The 20118-nt window shown below is 46.5% G+C and overlaps 2 protein-coding genes across 2 annotated transcripts; one reads left to right on the top strand and one right to left on the bottom strand.

The window, feature by feature from the left end:
- Window positions 1-10664: 10664 nt before the first annotated feature.
- Window positions 10665-15285, bottom strand: BAMBI (BMP and activin membrane bound inhibitor). Its single transcript, XM_050971275.1, has 3 exons — window positions 14976-15285; window positions 11861-12151; window positions 10665-11412 (listed from the first exon to the last, which is right to left on the bottom strand). Exons 1-3 carry the CDS (start codon window positions 15049-15051, stop codon window positions 10994-10996), a joined length of 786 nt encoding a protein of 261 aa, XP_050827232.1. The 5' UTR covers window positions 15052-15285; the 3' UTR covers window positions 10665-10993.
- Window positions 15286-15490: 205 nt separating this feature from the next.
- LOC127059236 (uncharacterized) lies at window positions 15491-18991 on the top strand. The gene is made up of 2 exons (XM_050970889.1): window positions 15491-16379; window positions 17625-18991. Coding segments are annotated over exons 1-2 (633 nt in total). The 5' UTR covers window positions 15491-15748; the 3' UTR covers window positions 17627-18991.
- The last annotated feature ends 1127 nt before the right edge of the window (window positions 18992-20118 follow it).

Genomic DNA, 20118 nt, shown 5'->3' on the forward strand with positions numbered 1-20118 from the left:
AGCCTGGCTTCTTTATTCTCCTTGTGTCTAGCCCATAGCAATTATCTCAATATCTAGGAAAAAGCATTAGGTTTTAAGATCTCAGGCTCCCTTGTGACAAAGGCTTTGCAACCCGGAGACACTAAGGGGAGAGGATTAAACTTCCATCTGTTTGCCTTGAGGGGGCAAAGCAGAGAAATCAGAGAGAGGTTTCAAGAGATGCTTGACATTGCACACTCACTAGGCAGGAAAGTCTCAGGTGAAATGTGTTTGCTTGGGAGTCATCCCAGTCACCAACTGGAATAGGTTCTTAAAAATTCACTTTATGCACAGCAGACTAGAAAGATTCCTTCGGGTCCCTTCCTCCAGAGTGTCTGATTGCCTCCTTCGACCTGTGCCATCTGCAGCTGCAATTTTTCGGACAGCAGGGAGGAGGAAGTAGCTTGATCCTGCACTCTGCTGAAGCTGGAACAGAAACACCAGCGTGGCTACACCCAGAGGGAGCAGAGAAATCCCAGAGAGGAGCAATCCTGTCCCTTTGTAGGGGTGATCATCCCTGGCACAGACAGGGCAGTGGGTGGTAGGACCAACACCTGCAGCGCCCCAGTCCTGGGGTCACTGTCCAGGGAGAGGGGTGCAGGAGCCCTTGCAGTCTGGCTCCTCCACCCTGAGCTGGCTCTGGCCTTTCTGGGGACAAAGCTGAATGTGGCTGTGACTCAGCAGCCTCCTCTCCCTCACCAGTGGCTGGTGACTAATTGTATTTAGTCCCTTTCTTCTTTCTTGTTTTGGGGAGAACAAACATAAACAGACTCAGCAGTAATTGTTGCTATGTCTCTACTGTTTCCTCCTCTGGCCGAGTAGGGGATTTCCCACACACTCATAATTTCAGAGCAGCATTTTAAGTACTTTTCCTTATTTTTAAGAAATAGTGTGAACATTTCTTGACTGGTAGGAAAAGAAGGAAGGAAACTTCAAGGAATAATTTCTGATTTTGTGCAGACTCTAGGGGAAAAGTTTCTCTAACCTGTCTGCAGAAGAGGGCTGGTCAGCTCCGGGCAGAAAGTTTTGCCACAACACAAAGCAGATTGCTTACCAGCATCCTGGAGAAGTCCACATCAGCCCTGGAAAGATGAGTTGTAAGGATGACTTCTCTAAGGACATGGCCCAGAAACGCGGTGCCCCTGGAAAGAGGTCTCCTGTTTGATGATCTCTCCTGAGATGATCTCCATGGATCGCCTCAAAGGCTGATCTGGAGAACTGTGGCTGCAGCCACACATCCTGGCCTGGGAAGTACATACCTACAGACCTGGGGCTTCTCACACATGCTCGTGCATATACAGGCATCACTGCACATAGTCATCCTATATTTGGGATCCCATTCCCACACCCATATTTGGTGGGAATCTGCAACTCAAATCTGGAATGGACCTGAAAAGTTCTTAGGAGCTTCTTCTTCCTAGCTGGAGAACATATAGATTGGCCAGAGAAAGCAGAGGGAAGAACAAAGAATGAGTGGGTGGTCAGCTGGACAGGGCACTCCACTCAGGTTCTATTGGATATATTGCTAATTATACAAAAATATTTAACAATTATAATATAATTTATTTACTACCAATATAAAAATTAATTACATAATCCTCATCCTCAGCCAGAAGACTAAGACAATTTTATTGATAAATTTTATAAACACATATTTTTATGTACTGTAGAATTTGTTTAACCCAGTGTTCACCAAATCAGACACTTTTCTAAGAGACAGGAGACCTTTGGTCCAGCTTTCACTTATGCAATGCCCCGAGGACTGTTTAGTGACAGCAAGGACAGTGACAGTGACTCTGCAAGGCAATGTGACCCAGGCTGGCCCAAGGCACACACTGCCAACCTTTGCATCCTGCAGTTAGGTGTTAAATTCAGGGTGTGGGGTTGTCTCTGTGCTCTCTCTGCAAGCTGGCCTGTTGAAGGAGCAGATCTCTTGCTCCAGACACCTGCCTGTGCTGTGCACCCAGCGGCTCCCACCGCTGCTGGCTCTGGTGGAAAATCTGCCCTGCTCTGGGAGTTGTGAGCTTTGGGGGTGATGCCTGGGGCAGTGCCCATAAAACACATCACCATGAGGCCCAAACTCACCTGGTCCACATGCTGTGTAATAGAGCATCAGCAAAGAGCTGTATGCAATTGAGTTCAGCCCCTCATGCTGGCTGCAGCCATCCCATCAGATCTTTGCCCAGTGCAGTCATCCACAGGCTGCAGCAAAAGCCTCCATATGCCATGGGAGCACTGAAGGCTAAAAGCCAGCTCATCCATCTTGCAATACAGTGCTGGGATAAGTTCATGTGTTGCTCTTTCTGCTAATTTTGTATAGTATACATGGATATTTTCAGGGGTGAAAATAGGTTTTTGCATGCTTTGATCTTGCCATTGTGCCAAATTCTTTCACCTTGGTCAGGACAAAAACTACCAGTGACTTTTGCTGTCTGTACTCTACTGTCCTGTTCTGAAACCCCATAATTCACTGCTGTTCAACTGTACCAGACTTTTAGAAAGCTGTTTGCAAAACACTAGCAAAAATCAAGGAAAAATGGATTTAGTATCTATGAATCCAGGTGGGCAACTGAGGAAAATGTCTGGCTGTGGAAGAAACCGGTGAGATAAGATACTCAAGTGAAGACTGGCAATTCCCCCTGTATATTGTATTTCTGATTCATTTTCACTCAATAATATATGTAGCAGACACCTGTAATCTTGCTGTTGGATGTTTTTATGCACTGTGACAAAAAACCACTGACAGCATCCCCAGCTGTGACCAAGCAGATACCAGTCCATCTGTCCTGCAGCAGCACTTTCCTCAGGAAGAGAGAACTCATGAATCCCGGTACTGGCAACTACGTACTTACAAATTTCTCCCAAGTAATGAAATACTCTGGAAAGTATTTGTGAGCAAACAGTTCCCAGGATATTTCATTACCGATTACAAATTTGCAGATTGCTGATGAATGATCAAATATTAACGTGTAGCTAGGGTGCAGTCCCAGCAGGGATCCACCACTTTGATAAGGATTAGCCGTGTCCAGCAGGCACCCTCGCTGATGTACTCAGGACTTCTGCGGACTCATCCATTGCCACTGTGAAACAGGGAATGTCACTGAATGCTGGCCGTGTATTGAAGATGACTGAGGCACTATAACCTGCTTGCTCAGACACTCACAGGGAAAGTGGAGCGCTCCCCACGTGTGCAGGGCTCAGTACAAAGGGCTGCTGGAGCCCTCGGGGCAGTGCTGCGCTGGCTCCTGCACGTGTGCAGCCCCGATGTGGAGCAGACTGTTTTTCTGATACCACGTACTTAACACTCCACCCAAGCCTCCCTGTGTAAATAAAAAATAAACTCAAATCATGTCAGTAAAGAGTGGATTACACTGGTCACTGGGAGTGCTTGTGTATGTTCAGCCATAATCTATGATAAGGTGCTTGCCATAAAATTCCTCCTGGAGCCTGCAGCTCTCCTGGGAGCTGCGAGATGCCAGCAGAACCATCAGGGTTCTGCGTCACACAGTGGGGGCAGCAAGGGGGCACTGAAGAATGGCTCAGAGACCCAGAAGGCTGCACAAGTCCCTGGGGCCGTGGGGGTCCCTCTCCCTTGCAGGAGAAAGGCAGGAGCGCAAATTGCCACCAACAGATAGAAGGAGACAAAGTTCAGTTCAAAGAGGTAAAGGGTAACAACCTTTCTACAGACAAAATTATCCTGCAGTCAGTAAAGCACAGCAGCAATCAGGACAGATAACAGAGCGAGTAATGAAGGCAGAGATTACAAAACTCCACAACCAGTCCATCCCATAGCAAAAAGCTGCTGTAAAGCAATTTTAACCCAGCCTATAAACACAATTAGAAACATTATGCTTTGGTACAAGATGTTTTTTGAAACAAAAACATATGGCAAGTTTCATTTGCATTATGATAAATGAATGTCTGAGCAGGTCCCAAATTCGGTGCATTTTTTACAAACAACAACAAAATATTTATTTCTGTCATCTGTTGATGCAGAAAAAGAAAGTGTTTCCAGCTTCTGATATAAAAGCTTCACCAAAAAATCACTTACAAGAGTGTGTTTTGTACTTTTTATTTCTGAAGAGGAAGACCCCCATGTTTGGACCTGACCCATCCTGAGAGGAGACTGCTAGTCCTTGGAGCCTGTCAGAGCCTGGCTCTGCCCACCCACCTGGGAGTCCATTGGGAGGGAACCACTGTGCTGTCCGCTCTCCCACTACCAAACAGTCAGGTGGAATTGGGTTGGAAGAAACATAATTGTGGCTGTCCCCTAGAGTTCCCCAGGGGAAAAAAAAATCAAATAAGGGAAAGGTTATTGTGGACTGATAACAGCTAGGGAGGCTGGGAACGGAACCTGTTGCCAGGGAGAGTTTGCTCCAGCGCAGGCAGGGCGCCCTGCACCTCTGGCCCTGTGAACAGAGCCGAGAAAGGCATCCAGGGGAGGGAGAGCCAGAGCCAGGACGTGAGATGAAGAGCTGCAGAGAGATTGCAGCCAGCCAGAGCAGGACCCAGATGGTTGGGGGGGTGATTGTATAAGGAGGTTTTGTGAAAAAACCATTGCATGCATTCATGTAATTAAAACCCTGACCATCACACACTGTGTGGGACAGAGGGGGATGGTGGCTGAGAGCACAGCTTTGGACCCTGGTAGACTTAGAGAGTTGGTCTGCTGCAGGCTTAGCACTCGTGATTTCTTGTGTGCAAAAGCAGAAAAGGTTTTAGGTGATGGAAACCTCCCTACAGCACCTGCAGAAAGGGCAGCTGCAGCCTAGGACAAGGCTCTAGAGCCAGGTGAGCCCTGACAAACACCCATCCACACTAATTTGGTCCCGGAATTGTGTCCAGCGTGGGCTTTTGTTCCCATCACTAGCCACAGCCAGGCCAGCGGGGTCACGGCTCAAGGGAAAACACCGACTAGACGGCCACCAGGGGAGTGGTGACTGTGACTGAACGCTGGCATCAGCACTCAATTCCCCTCCCTGCTTTAGCCAAGCAAATGCCATGGCCAGGAGGGACTCCCCCTGAGCCTGCTGCAGCTCCTCAACAATGAGCCCACTGCAAGAGCAGGTAGCCAGCCTAGAGCTCAACAAAACCCTGCTGGCAGCAGGGACAAAACAGCCCCTGGGACCGGAATGAATTATGCACAACCTTAAGTATTTGCAGGATAGAGGCCTTAGCTCACTGGGTTAAAATACCAGAACAATATAAAACACCTCTAACTCTGGAACCCACTGCACTTCATAAAAATGCCTGGGACCCTGCTGGAGCTAAGCCATTGTCGATAGCCGTAAAAAATTGGTTAATAAATCTTCTTCCACCGATGAAATAGCTACTTCACAGCCAGAACTCAACAAATTGAGCATTTCAAAGCAACCTGCTTGACACAAGCCCTGATTTGCACACCAATACAAGCATCCCCAGCCCGGGCAGGACCCTGAGTCTGTTCTGTTCCTCCCTCCCTATTGTCACAGCCAAGTGCCAGGAGGAGATTTAGTGCATCAATATTTTCCTCCCGAGGGATAAGAAGGGGATTTACATCTGTAACCCGCAGGCCTTTGGAGTGAAAAAGTCCCAAAAGCAGAGACCAGCCTGGCACTCAGCAGCCACACTGGCTACACCACTGCCACTGCCAGGGTGACAGTCCCCTGCCCCCAGAGCCTCTCCCAGACAGATGCTAGTTCATCAGAGTGTCTACCTTTTTTTTTTTGCTTGGAAAATAGGTAAAAATTAATGTTAAGAGAAAGGCAAGTGTTCATCACCTTGCTGCTCCACAGACACTGTCCTGAAATTTTAATCTAATAGGTAAAAAAGCAATTACAGGAGAGGCTCCATTCTTAACATGTGTCACCACTCAGTATTTTTTAAACACAGCCTATAGCCAAGGGGAGTGAAACAATACATTTCACTCAAACAATACATTTCACTCAAACAATACATTTCCCCAACTGCACAGCCGTTGATCTATTTAAGTAGCGTGATAACTAGAAAGAGGAAAATGCTCTAACATTTCAGTTTTAATAAAAAACTTCTTTAAAAATTGAGTCACCCTCAGTATGGGTTTTTATGAAGTCAGGGCTGACTTGTCCTCTTCCTTTCTGCCTACAGGGAAAAGAGCAGGGCTTGGCTGGGAAGTAGGACCTGCTTCCAAGGCAGAAATATTTATTCAGCGAAAACTTGCATTTAAATATTGATGTTTCAACAGAACTTGCTATTTGCTTAACCAAATGTTATAGATTTGCCTAGACAATCACAATGGGGAAATTTTAGGCCCTTTCAGCAACACTGAATGATTTAGAAGCAGAGATGAGCAAATCCTAAATTTTTCAAATCCATGTGATTCGTGGCTCAGATTTCATGATAAGTTGTTAGGATTTGGGTTTGCAAGACAGGTGTTTGGCATTTCTAACTCCCAGCTCCCTTTAGGAGACATCAAACCAAGCATTAAACTCCTGCGGTCTTGAAAGTTCAAGTCAAGGTGGTTTTTGTTTTGCTTTTCCCCCTGAAGGTCAGCTCAGGATTGAATCCTTTTGTCAAGGTTGGCTGGAGAGCAGAAGGCTCTGTTAATCTGCAGGCACTGCGGCTCCCTCCTGGCTTCCTTCCCTTGCAGTTTGTTTTACTTCAGGATTCACCCCCTGGGATTGTAAAGGCTGCAGATGAGGGTTAGAGGTGAAACAAAGAAAATGAGGTTGGGTGTTTATTTAGAGGGAGACAGAATTCATAATGTTGGAGACACTGGGCCCCTCCCAAGAGATAATCGTAATTTACCAGTGCCTCTCCACCACTTGTTTTTTCCCAGAAATAAAACAGTGACAGATCCAAAATACTACTTCCCCAAGTAGCTCCTAGAACCAAAACAAGGAAGAGGCTTTTCTTCTGCAAAGTGACCAGACACTGGAACAATACAAATATGCTTCTAGTGATCTCAGTGTGGGAAAGTACCTGAAAAAAGAAATAAAGGCAACTTTGCCTCCTTCAGAGACTTTATTTTTTCATTCACTCAACTTGTGCCTGATGTTTTTTTTCTTGGTAGACTGCCTTCTTATCGCTCCCCCTTTTTCATGAGAAGGACAAATTTTACTTTCATTTATTCACTGTGGAACCCCACTGACTGGTAGCTAAGGCACATCCCATCTCACACAGGCAGCCTGGTGATATATTTTCTCTCCTTCATACCTTGTTTTAATAATCACAAGAGCAGCAAGAGAAGGTGCAGATGCATCCATTACACCTAAGAAAAAAAATCTTGCTCTTTTTCCAGGCTTTTTCTGGTGTTTGGCCTCTAGGGCATCATCCATTTGCAATGAGATCCCGGGATTTACAACAGAGCAAGTGGTTGTACAACAAAAACTGGATTCCGGGGCCCTGATAAGAGAAGACAAGCGTCCTGCGAGCAGAGCCTGACCAGTCACCCCACGGCTAATCTGGCTGAATCCGCTGACGTCGGGGGTTTTATGCATAACACACACCGGGGTGAAAAATGAGAGTCGCGCTCAGCGCCGGCAGCGCAGCCCCGGCGCTCTGCTACCAGAAGTGGCTGCTTACTTTCAAGCTCTCCGCACAGCCTGTAATCACTCAATATTGAAACCAGATTTACAAGCTCTTTAGAGGAGAAGTTTGTGATTTCCAAAGCAGACGCATTTGGTATTTCAGGGAAAGGTCAAGCCCCCTGTGGAGTAAGGGGTTTTTAATAGAATCAGTTCAGCAGGAGTTAAGGGGAGACATACCAACCCAGCGGCTCGCAAAGCCAGGAGCGGCAGAGACACAAGAAAAGCTACAGCCATTATTGTTTTGAGGAAAGAATCAGAAAAAGAGCGAGGCACGGGGTATGCCAAACTAAATCTTGGACATTTGATTTCATTTATTCCAATCTGAGAGACTTTCTCAGTTGGAAATAGAGGGCTGTCCTCTCGCTCCCTGGCTTGCACGGGTTTCAAAGAAAGGAGTGCTTGTTATTGTCTGCAGGGGAAACCTGAGAGTACTTAGCACAATGGCAAATCCAGGCTCTTAACTCAGATGCATTTAAATGGATAGCCTTCGATTACTGTCTCACCTCTTCAGCCTCCAGCCCCTGGCCAGGCTCTTCAGCTATTAATACTTGTTGCCTGCCTCACTAGGCTGGGTGAAGTGGTGGTCTAGGACTGCTTGGCTCCATGCTGGTACAGCGCCCAGCAGCCGGGAAGGCCAGGGAACATCACTAAGGACCCTCCTTGTCACAGGAGTTTCTAAACAGTGCTGGGGCCTGCAGGCTATATTCGCAGGCACTGCAGAAATACCGACGATGAAGCTGGCTGCTGCTGGCTCCAACGCCCTTTGGACTTTGCAGGCAGTGGTTTCAGTGAAAAGATTTGGGGCTCATTCCATAACTCACATAGCTGCTGCCAGACAGACAGCAGAGCTCATAACACAATTTCCTGAGTATAAAGGCTTAAAAATAAATTGGAAATCCAGATTTCATACCGTCCTGGTTCTGGCAGGGATAGAGTTAATTTTCTTCTTAGAAGAAAGCTTAGAAAACCCATAGCACAGAAACTCCTAGGCCATATCAGCTACCGCGAGTAAACTCCAAGTACCACAGCAGGTCACAGGAGCCCAGGAGAAGGCAGCTGCTAAGCCCAGCCCCAGCGCTCTGTGGCCCTGCTGCCATGACTGCAGGGGATGGCAAACAAGCTCTTCTTTAAAACATCTCCGCAGCGAGGGGCCAATTAGAGCATCCTGGTCTTACTAGCCTTTTAATGGCAAGCATAAATAGGCCCTTATGTATTCAAATCAGCAACAAATGAGTAGTGAAGGTCACAGGATGCCTAAATGACTATACAACATGCTCCCTCTGATTGCTGGACAAGGCACTTAAAAGGTTTAGCCATTAGATTTTCTAACTTGTCTAGTCACAGTAACTACTGGTGCAGCTACAGACGGTATTTCAGGTTTGTCTCTTTCAGCATCAAGTTCCCAGTCAGCCATTCCCCCAAAAAAATACACTTGGCAGAGCAGACAACTGCCCTAGATTTTCAGATCAGTGCAAAGGAAGGGCAGAGCTCTTATAGGAAAGCAGCACTTTGAAAGGTCAGCCAGAAGACCACAGGCTAGATTCCAAGAGAAGTTGTGGCCACGTAATTTCTTAAACTTCAGCAGCACAAAGAGGTAGAAATCAGATATAATTCTCTGCCTTAAAAGCAACTCTCCAGGCATGCTGAAGTAGTAAGAAGGGTCAGCGGCTTGAGGTACACAGATGAAACTAATCCTTCTAAACTGCACTTTAATATTGCAAACATGGGCACAGTGGGACCCTGGCAGTCCCAAAGCTCTCACTGCACTTGGCCAACGTGTTTACCTGTAGAGGTAAATTTGCAATTTCAGTATCTCTGTTTGCACAGCCAAGTGACCACCTTATCTCCAACAAGAACCCTACCACGTCGTTTAAGTGTACTTTCAGGAACATGAGCCTGTGACTTAAGAGGGGCAGTTTTCCTGCCTTACATCCCTCTGCATTTCAGCCTGCGCATCCCAAAGCAATATACCACAGCACGCAGGATCAGAACATTGATGCAAGGCTGTTGTAACCCCATGTGTGTGACATCCCTCCACTTCTCACTGCTGGCAACAATAGCACCTCAACTTCACAGCCAGAACAGGAGGCCAAAGCATTTCTAAGGCCTCTTAAAACATAGATGAATATTAGACTCGTGCCAGGTTTTGTCTTCTGAAGCAGCATTTTGGCTGCTTCCTTCACCATGATGTGGCTTCAGCCTTTTAAGCAAGTATACTTTAATTATTGCAAAGTCTAACATAGCAAGAAAAATAAATACAATAAATTCCTTGAATAATCCAGAGGTTGTTTGTTTTTAGCAACTAAGCATTGAATAAATGAAATGATAAAGTGCTGCCAACTAGCAGAAGGAGTAAGAAGCAACTAAGTGCACAAATATTGGCCAGGAAGAAAAGCCACCTATGCAAGAACAACATAAAGGAGGAGCCAAAGATTAAAGTAGTGTTGTTTCTTTAGTCCCACACAAAACTAGGAGCATATGGTACTTAGTTACATGATAGAAGAGCAAGGCAGATGCTTTCCACTGTGCCCAGAGGGATTATAAACAGAATAAAAAAAAAAAAAAAAAAACCAACAAACCACCAAACCTAATAGGTAGTGCGGTTTTGGGGTTTCCCTCACCTCCCCCAAAAAAGGTTGGGTGTAAAAGCTACAAAAGATCATAGAAACAAGAATTGTGAGACAAGGGAGGAAAAACAGATGTAAAGAATTAGGAGTAACTTTCTCACACATTTTGCACAGAGGAAGTCTTTCTTCATTAACAGAGGAAGAAAGTTATCACACACAAAGCTCTGGAAGAATTCACTGAGGTTATGAACAAAATGTAACAGCCAAGAACCAAGGATGTGGGTTCACTGCTACTTGAAGTATAGAACAAAGGTGCCACCTTCATTCTCAAATAACCACCTTAAGTCCTTTGCAGAGTAGGAAAACAATCTGCTTTCAGAATCTAATTGCTATGCATGGTATTATTGTGTACACCTTGATTTGTCTTCTACTGTCATCCACAAGAAAACCCATTTTCCAAAACAGAAATCAGAAGCAAGTTTCAGAGAAAATATATATATTTTAAAAAATCTTTACAATAAGTCAGGAAACATAGGAGCTTGCATACAGTTTATTATAATAACTCAGTTCTCAGCTCCCTACAGTTCAGATAACCCTGGTGACAGTGTTTACAACTTCTAACTTTTGCTTTCACAACTCTGAAGCAAACAATACATTTGAGTGTATTTTACTCTGTGCAAATAAGACAACTTTTGGAATCCTTCAGAAGAAATATCCAAGATTCTGTTTGCAGAGGTCCTTTATTTCTCAAAGATGATTTATGAGAGTTTTTGTTTTTAGATAAAGTGCTCCTGTCCAGCAGAACCCAAAGGCCTTCAAGAGTTCAGAGAGTAAGTTTAGCTCAGATTAAAAAATAATTGGTCATACAAATTCCAGCTTCCCATGTCCGCTGTACATTCCCCAGTGGACTAGTGAAAGAATTTTATCATTGCTGAGGTCTGAATGTCTCATTTTATCACAGGTCATGCAGCAGTTCTCGTGACCAGTCACAGGCACCATGCATTCCAAGTCCAATTTTGCCACCTGCCCTTTTTTCGAATGATGTCCATGAAAACTGTAGTGCAAACGAGAGAGCATTTGCTGTCGCTGATCTTGCAGTCTCTTGTTTTCACTCCTGAGCATCCTCAAGGCCAGCATGATAAGGAGCACCAAGATTAGCCCACCAGCTATTGGAACAGCAATTACAGCTGCCCTGAACCATAACTCTTTCGAGGAGGTCAATTCTTGCACCTTGGTGATGAGATTCCTGCTGCTGTCGTGTTGATATCTGCTCCCTTGTCCTGCAAAGGGGAAAGATGTGAAGCTTATTTCAGGATTTATAGAAACACTGATTTACATATAAGCACCTCCCTTAAATCACACACTGACAAGTTTAAGAAGCAACTGCTACACACTGCAGTATCTACAGAAAATATCCCTGTAAAGAAAAAAATTAATTTTTAAGTCTGCTTGTAATATGGAATTTCTTACCCCAATAGGCAGTTTAACTAGGAACACCACTGCCACTGATTCTTAGACATCATGTCAAGACGGCAAGAGAGACTTCAAATATTAATGCAGACAAAAAGACCTAACTGGCTGAGATGTTATCCTGCATCCAGCCACCTGCTTCTCCCTCTGGTGTCTCCACTTACATTAACAATTAAATCAATAACAGCAGATGCACAAGGTTTTGACTGCAGCTGGCCTGATGGGAAGAGGGTTTTCACTGAAACTTTATTACCCTACCTGAAGCATCGCCCCTGGACGGAGATAAAACGTCATGTAGTCCTCTGTAATTGCACATATCTTCATGACAGCATTCCAACGTGGACATGGTGGTGGTGCCAGAGTGGTTTTGTGCTTGTTTGGCTTGGCAGATCTCAGCTGTGCTTGCAATAGAGTCCAAGCAGCCATGAGTAAGTGGGGAATGTGTATTCTGAGGATCAAGCAGTCTGGAGAAGCAGGCACTAAGCTCAGATTTGCACATATAGCCAGTTGCAACACAGTGCGCAGCATCACAGTAGCATCTGATTTCACCTAAAAAACAAATTGTGCAAGAAATGTAAGAATTTGGTCCTCTAAGGACACCTCAACATATATCCTTATTAGCCACATGCATCACACAAACTCGATGCCAGTTTTGAGATACTTCTTTAGGCTGTAGAGCCACGAGAGCTGGGGTTGTTCCCTTTCCCATCACTGCACAGCGCTGAAACCTTAATCCTTGTAAACGCCTTGGGGCACTTGCTTTAATGACTAGTGCTATAGTCCTTTGAATTAAAGCAAGAGCATTTCACTAAAACAGGGACTGGGGGAGGGCTGGGTGGGGGGAAGATCACAGTGGCTTTTTTTTTCCAAGGTAAATAACTAACAAGACCATTTTATAGCTACTTCCACTCGCTGTCAGCAGTTGCATTTAACCACATTTAAAGTGAAATACCAGTTCTAAAAGCTACATACACTTTCAGTCCTAGAAGAAAGTCACATCTATGTTTTTAACCATTACTCCAGGACCAGCATTCTATTTTTATAAAAGTAACGTTTCTTTTAATTGCTCATAAGCACACAACAAAAAAAAAAAAAAAAAAACAGGCTTAGATATTTATGTGACTCGGAACTGCTGAATTGTTTATTACCTCTCAATACTGCCCCAAAATTTAAAAGGTTTATCTAACACCTTATAAAGCTATTAGGTAGAACCATTACCATCTAAGCCTCTCTGTCAGGAAGATTTTACTGTGCGAAACTGAGCAACTACTTCTAATTTCTAAAGAGAAAATCTTTAACTAGTTCTTCATGCAAAAAGACTTTTTCATATTATAGAACAAAAAAGTTCCAGTTTATAATTATTCTGCTCACCAGAGACAATGACTCTCAACTCAAATGTGAAGTTTTTTAATGGAGTGAAACTGCAAGGCTAAAGGCTCCCCGTTGCCTCTCCCCAGTTTCACATGCAATCCAATATGCAGTAGAAAAGAGGAAACACTTAAGACTGAAAATCCTCTACCGGCTCTATGAAAAATATCAGGAAACCTCAAAAATTTCTGAAGGAAGCGATAAAAAAGTTCCCTTCATAAAATTCTTCATTTTGTGCTCTCCAAACTGCTCTGGTATGAATTAAACATGTCCTGTGCTGTAGCAAAAACTTACTCTTTCCAGGCAAGTTGCAACTCAAACATAATTCAATGTGCCATCGAGCCAAGGTTTAAGAGGAAGCCAGATTTTGGAGATATCCTTGGAAGAGCGGACTTAAAAATACTTCTGGTGTGCCTACTGTACTTGCCACCGCAGTAGCAGCAAGGCTTTCAAAGCTGACTGAATAGTCAGATGTCCTCCTCCTACAGTCTGCACTTCAAAAAAACCAATCTACAGGCTTTTCTGCTGCCACCCCTTCTTATGATGTTACCTACCACCTATACCTAAAAAAATAAATCCCAACTGTTCTGCAAGACATTAAAAAAATCATCCCAAACAAGTTACCTTCCCCTTGTCAGGCTACCTTAATACTTTCCCCAAATGCTACTGCAGGCTCCAGGCCTTGAAGTTCCCGCTGCTCTTTAATAACTCTGCTTAATAGAAGCCAAATGATGGAGTGTCTCACTGTCTCCAGTCCAATTCCCTTGGGGTTTCAGACCAAGTAACCTAATTTTTCATGAATTCACACTCATTGTCATCCAGCGTGTTACAGAAAAAAAGACTCAACCATTTTCTAAGCATTCTATATGAGGTCTCCCCCCTACCTCTCTGAAAAAAATGGTTTTCATAATTTTTGCACTGTTAAATTTAAGATGCAAACATGGCACAGTACCAGAGCTGACAGTTCTTTCATGAGTCTCAGCACGGTACGGGAATAAAGAGAAACAATACACATACTTTCATTTCAACTGCTTATACAATCACGTTCAAAAATCCATATTTTACTGCCTTAAGACAATCTTACAAACAAAATCTGACAGCCTAGTCATCAGGTTAATTCAACTGCTTTTTAATTAAAGCCACGTTTCCAGTGAAACAAAATGGACTTTGTATTACTGTATTTCTGTCAATTCATAAAGTTTCTTCCTGTGCTATGCAAAAGGCCAGAAAGGGTATTTAGTATTTTGAAACAGTGAACAATGCCCTTCTGTTCCCTCCTCTTTCTTGTTACTGTATGTAGCTATTAAAGAAAAATGTCTGCTTTTAGTCAAGATGGCTACAGGAGAGACTGCAGGCTTCTCTTAAAGCTTTTGAAGTCAACAGCAGCCAGAAGTCTGTGATCCCCTAATTATATCATTATCAGGCACATAGTTTCAGTATCTGCGACTTCACATCACTCAGTCACTCCCTGTTCTGCCCGCTTTGATGGGGCCAGCAGGCTCCCCCCTGCACGCTGCAAGGCTGTTATTTAGGGTTAATTACAGCCTTCCTTCCAAAATAAATAAATACCGTCGCACATCACCACCACGCTAACTTATCCTTTACCCTCCTCCCTGGAGCACGACGATTACCGGCAGCCAGCGGGTCGCCTCTGCCCCCGAGGGCGCTCCCCGGGCGGCCAGACCACAGAGCACAGCCCCCAGAGCCCCCACAAACCACAGCCCCCTGCGGGCGGGGACAGCGCCGGACGCGGCTGCCCCTCCGGGACACGGCGGGGCCGTGACTGCCCGGCACCGGCGGCCAGGTGGGAAGGAAGGGAGGGACAGAGGGGCGGGAGGCACAGGCCGGGCTGCTCCGCCGCCAACGCCGCTCGGCGCGGTGTTCCGAGACAGCGCCGGGCCCGGCCGCTTTCGGGCGGCAGCCCGCGGGCACCCCGCTCCCTCCGGCACCGCCCCGCGGACCGCGAGTCCCGCAGGCGCCCCGGGTGTCCCGCCGCAGCCCTCACCTCTGGTGAGCAGGACGGCCATGGCGCACAGCTCCAGTTGCAGCCAGATGAAGATGTAGCTGGAATGGCGATCCATTTACACGGCGCCGCTCGCCACAGCCCGCAGCGCAGGCACGGCCGAGCCGCCGTCGCTCACCCCTGCCCGCCGGAGCGCCGAAGAGCCGCTCGCCCCCGGGCTGAGCCGTGGTGCGGCCACCGCTGCTGCGGCTGCGGGCCAGGGGGACGGCCGCGGCTCTCCGCCCTTCCCTTGCAGCTCCGCCGCGGCTGCGGGAGCAGCACCAGGAGCGGCGGCGCGCTGGCGGTGCCCGGCGGGCGCTGTCTCACTGACACGATGGAGTCGGCGCCCGTCCCGTAAATAGGGCCGGCGCCGGGCGCCACTGGGCCACGCCCCGCCGCCCCCTGCCCCGCCCCGCCTCCCCATTGGCTGTTCCTGCCGGGATTAGGCGGTGACCCGTTCTGCCCCGCCCCATCGCGCCCTAGCCCCACCCACTGCGCCCCCGGGCGGTGGCGGCGGCGGCGTCGGGCGGGATGGGAGGTAGCGGCTCGGGCTCTGCGTTCGGCTATGGGCTCTGAGCGCCGGGAGCCCCGGAGACCTGCCGGGAGAGCGGCCGCCGGCGGCACCGAGCGCCCTCGCTCCCCGCCTTAGGTTCGGGGCTTTCCGGGGGCGGGGGAACGGGCTCCGCCGGGTCCCCGAGATAATTCCTTACGGAGGCAGCAGCGCGGGGTTGCACTAAAAAACGTCGTGATGTGACTGCGAGTTCGGCGTAGCCGCGATGGATGGATGGATGGATGGATGGATGGATGGATGGATGGATGGACGGACGGACGGACGGACGGACGGACGGACGGACGGACGGACGGACGGACGGACGGACGGACGGGCTGTCCTCAGCCCGGTGACAGGCAGCGCCGGAGCGGAACGAGGCGGTGTCCGAGCCCGCCCGCCCGCGGCCGCTGTCCCGGCGCTGCCGCTAGCCCTGCCTGTCCCGCAGGGCTGCACGAGGGTGCAGAGATGTTTCCCCGGCCGGAACAGAGGCAGTTCCACTGCAGCCGGGGCTTTTTCCCAAGGTTATGGAAACCCTGCGCCTGGGCTTGGCGCAACGCGGAGCCGGCAGCCGTCGGCTGGAAGCGCGGTGCGGCTGGGCTGCCATTCCCTGGCTCCCCGCCGCTGTCCCGGCCTGGGGTCCACCCTGCGGCTCGGGGCTCCTGCACCTCACACTCAGCCCCGCAGGGTCTCACCCGCTGCTGTCACATCCACGCAGCAAGGGCAGGCCCGTGGTACAGAGCTATTAGTGAATATATCCTGCAGTAACTATTCTCCTTCCAGTATTTCGTTTCCAAGAACAGCTGTTGGGGATGGAAGCACGAGCTGGAGTTCTACCACTGAGCTCCGATACAGCTCCTGTGAGTCCTATTTAGCCTGAACAGTTTTCCTTCACGTGTTGGTCCTGAAAAAAATATGCCCCATAATTAAAATTTCTTTGCTAACTTAGTTTTCTTCTTTCTTTGTTCATTTTATAAGCCTTGACTTCTACAGCACAGACTGTTTCCCATTTATGGGCAATATGCTTTACATATTTGGGTCCACTAGTATTAAAGTTGTTTGATAATGTGTAGATAATAATAAAAAATTATTTGAGAATTTTCATTTGAAATTTTTTGTGAGTCTTTAAAGACATTTTCAATAGGGGACATAATACCTCATGTTGGAGACATTCCTCCCTGAAAGAGAAAGGAGGAAATATGAAATCTGAGATTGAGATAACTCCAGTTTACTTTGGCAGAGAGGAACAGACTGAATCTCTGGCTAATTACTGCTGATGCCATCACACGTTATAATGGTTTTACTGTGAGTCTTGTGATTTGCATATGTATGAGATAGATACACGTGTGCTGCACAGTCTTTACACTTATGTTAGACATATTTGCACTCCACCACAAGGTAATTTGCTAATTCTTGTTTCTGTTTAGAAATTACAAAAACAGCAAGAACAGCCAAGTCATATCTCCCAGTCTGGCACCAGCTATCAGACACTCATTTGCAAACATACGAAATATCATTCATTATAAGCTAGAATCATTACAGCAACATGTGCAGTTCTGCTTCTCCTGTTCCTATCAACAGTGACAAGCGCATTTAACAGATCTCATTTGTTACATGCAGTACCGACAGACTGGAAATGGCTTTTATTCATGGAGCCACATTACTGCACTAAGTAACATGAGAGACTCCCTGAGTATTATAAACATCCTGGCCAAGGGAGCACAGACAGACTAACCAGAGGGCAATGTGCTTGAGATCAGTTTTGAGCAGCAAATTTCATTGACAGCTGTCAAGTTTGAATTGTGAGGTACAATTTACTGTAAAAAATTTTCTAATTCTGTATGCTACAAGCGTGCATGAAGTACCAAAATTGAGGGAGGGACAGCAGGGATCACTACCCAGACTTAGTTCCCCACAAAGCAACTAAAGACCCTTTTGTAAACCTGTGGATCGAGTCTCAGGAGGGTTTGACCGATTTACTGTGTCTCTTCACTCTCTGGTACACTGCTCAGAGAGACGTGCAAGGTTTGTGTGGGGTCCTCTGACAGACTATAACATAAACAAGATAATTCAGCTTCTGCAGTGCTAATTTGCTTTTGTTTTAGAGACAAGAGCTAACAGGGCCAGATTGGCCTGTAAAAAAGGGACAGGAGACAGACCCAGCACAAAGCAATAATAACAACATGTTCTGCAACCAGAAGGAATGTGGGATAATGACTACAAGGAACCATCAAGGAAAGCGTCAGGAGCCTGAGGCCGCATTACGTGTCTCCAGCAGCCATGGGAGAGCAGCCTGAAGCCTCCACTTGAACGGACTACAGAGCCTGTAGTAAGAGCCTGCAGAGCACAGGGCTGCTTCCTCCCACCAGATACCGTGAAGGCCTTTGAAGCCAACATGAACAGAAGGACCTGGTTGCAAAATCAGCCTCTGGGCACCTCATGGAAAGGGACTGCTTTGGGCAGCATCTCACAGGAGCACGTTCTCTGCATCAGCTCAAAGCTCTGTCACAGATGCAGAATTTTGTCTTTAAGAAGAAATTGATAACTAAAACAAGAGATCCATCCAACGAGTCTTTGCAGGCCACTAAAATGCTGGTTTGATTCTTTCACAAGCCAATAGTTGCAGTGCCAAGTTTCTGGCAGGAGGACTTTAGAACTGACAAGTCCTTCTAAAAGAGCAATGCAGATGAGCACCCAGTGTCTCAACTATTCCACACCAGGATTTTTCCTATCAGGTACGAAACAGCTCAGGACAGTACCCACTCTCCTCTACAATCTCCTTCCAGAACAAGCTCACTATTTCCTTCCAGCAGCGTGTGAGCACTGCAGCCATGCAGGAGTCTTCTTCCAAATGTCAGGGTGCAGTCCCTCCGGTGAAATGCCAAATCATATCCATCACCTTCTCCAGAATTTCCATGTGCCTGGGAGTCCCAGCACAGGCATGAGAGGATGGCTGCCATGAAGGGGTTTAGGCCTTTCCTGCCTAAAGGAATCAAGGAGGAAAATAAAACAAGCCAAGACAGAGGTCAGCCTGGCAGCATTTTCTAAGTACAGAACTCTGAACAAGAGAAAAGCTCTTCCCTGGCTATGGGAACCCACCCTTAGAAAATTCAACTTCCTCCCATTGTTTTGCTTCTTTCATATATTCTCCTTCTCTTTTTCACACAAATTGGCAATGATGCCTGTCCCTGCTGCTACTGCCTACTGTTTTTGTGCCACCACAGCAGCCTGTCTGCAAAACAAAGTTACAGCTTCAGCCTGCAGGTGCCCCTGATTTACGTAACTCACCCCAGAGAAACAGTTTGGAATCAAAGATAATTCTTTCATCTGACAGCTTTGAACGTTAGCATGAATTCCTCACCCCTCTATAAATTTTCATGGCATGCTGGCAACTAACCTCCATTTCCCAAATGATTAGATGTAACCCTTCTGTCCATTTCCAGCAAAAAAACTCTGTGTTTTCACAGTATTATTGTTTGTTTGTTAAGTACTTGTTTGAACCTTTCAACAAGGAATGCATCCCCTTGCAAAAAAAAAAAAAAATAGGCAAAAATAAAAATTTGTTAAAGCTGCAATTTGGAAATCTTTTCTACAATCACATCTCTAGTCAAGGCATGGCTGCAGCTCTGTCCTGGGGAGACCCACATTCCTCAGGGAGATGAGGATTTGCATACTGCTGGATCTGCATGCACACAACAGCATTTGTCAGTACTGCCACATCAGTGGCTCACTGCACTAGCAAGGAAAGGTTAGTACTGCTGCTTTGGAGTAATTTCAAATTGGTGTCAAAAGCAACATTTGCACACCATATCCATTCCTTTTTGCACCTTGCAATTATGATTCAGCTGGGGATTTCTCATTTGGAAATGATGTGAAGTTAAAAGCATTAGGACTGTTTAAAGCATCTTTGGAGCAACATTAATCAGAGTAGTTTGGGGATTTTTGTTAACTGCTTAACACTAGCCAACAAACAACCATTGTTTTTTGAGTTGCTTTGCTAGCATTTGGGATATGATACACAAAAGCTAATTCTACTGAATTACATTTATTTATGCTGATTATTGCCTTTAAAAAAATAATTAAGGCTTAAGCTAGCTTAGCTTGGCATAAAGGCCAGGGGGCAGGGAACATAATGTGACTGTGCAATTCTTTTGGCTTTCCACTTCAGGGTCTGGCCATGGATTTCCTGAAGCAAGTAGCCATTTCAGGATCTAAGGCTATGCAGATCCCGAAGGCTGGCTCCTCCAGCCACTCCCCTGTGACAAACAGGCTGCTGAGCAGGTTCCCTCAAGGTTAATGACTCCCAAGGAGCTTTATCCCCATAACTGGGACAGTTCAAGGAGGTGGATAGAGGCCTGCACATTAGTCCCTGCTCATTTTCAGCAGCAATTAGTGTGTCCCAGTGAAACCCAGTTACCTCCAAACTGGAGGAGGGAAGCTGCTCTCGAGAGATGATCAGTGATACACGTTCACCTAAAATAAATAAGAAACCAGACTAGTGTCTGTGTCGCAGGATCCACCTCTCCATGCACGTGATATATTATCCAGATGGCACCAATCTGCATCCCCCTCAGACACAGGACATGATAAAGAGACACC

This window comes from Serinus canaria, chromosome 2 (assembly GCF_022539315.1).
Source record: "Serinus canaria isolate serCan28SL12 chromosome 2, serCan2020, whole genome shotgun sequence".
Taxonomy (NCBI): domain Eukaryota; kingdom Metazoa; phylum Chordata; class Aves; order Passeriformes; family Fringillidae; genus Serinus; species Serinus canaria.

Excerpts from the sequence above, each read along its gene's own strand:
- LOC127059236 (XM_050970889.1), top strand. The coding sequence starts at position 15,749 with ATGGATGGATGGATGGATGGATGGATGGATGGATGGATGGATGGACGG.
- BAMBI (XM_050971275.1), bottom strand. The coding sequence starts at position 15,051 with ATGGATCGCCATTCCAGCTACATCTTCATCTGGCTGCAACTGGAGCTG. Across the intron at positions 12,152-14,975 it reads GGCCGTCCTGCTCACCAGAG|GTGAAATCAGATGCTACTGT; the intron begins GTGAGGGCTGCG and ends TTTGTTTTTTAG. Across the intron at positions 11,413-11,860 it reads GTCCAGGGGCGATGCTTCAG|GACAAGGGAGCAGATATCAA; the intron begins GTAGGGTAATAA and ends TCCCCTTTGCAG.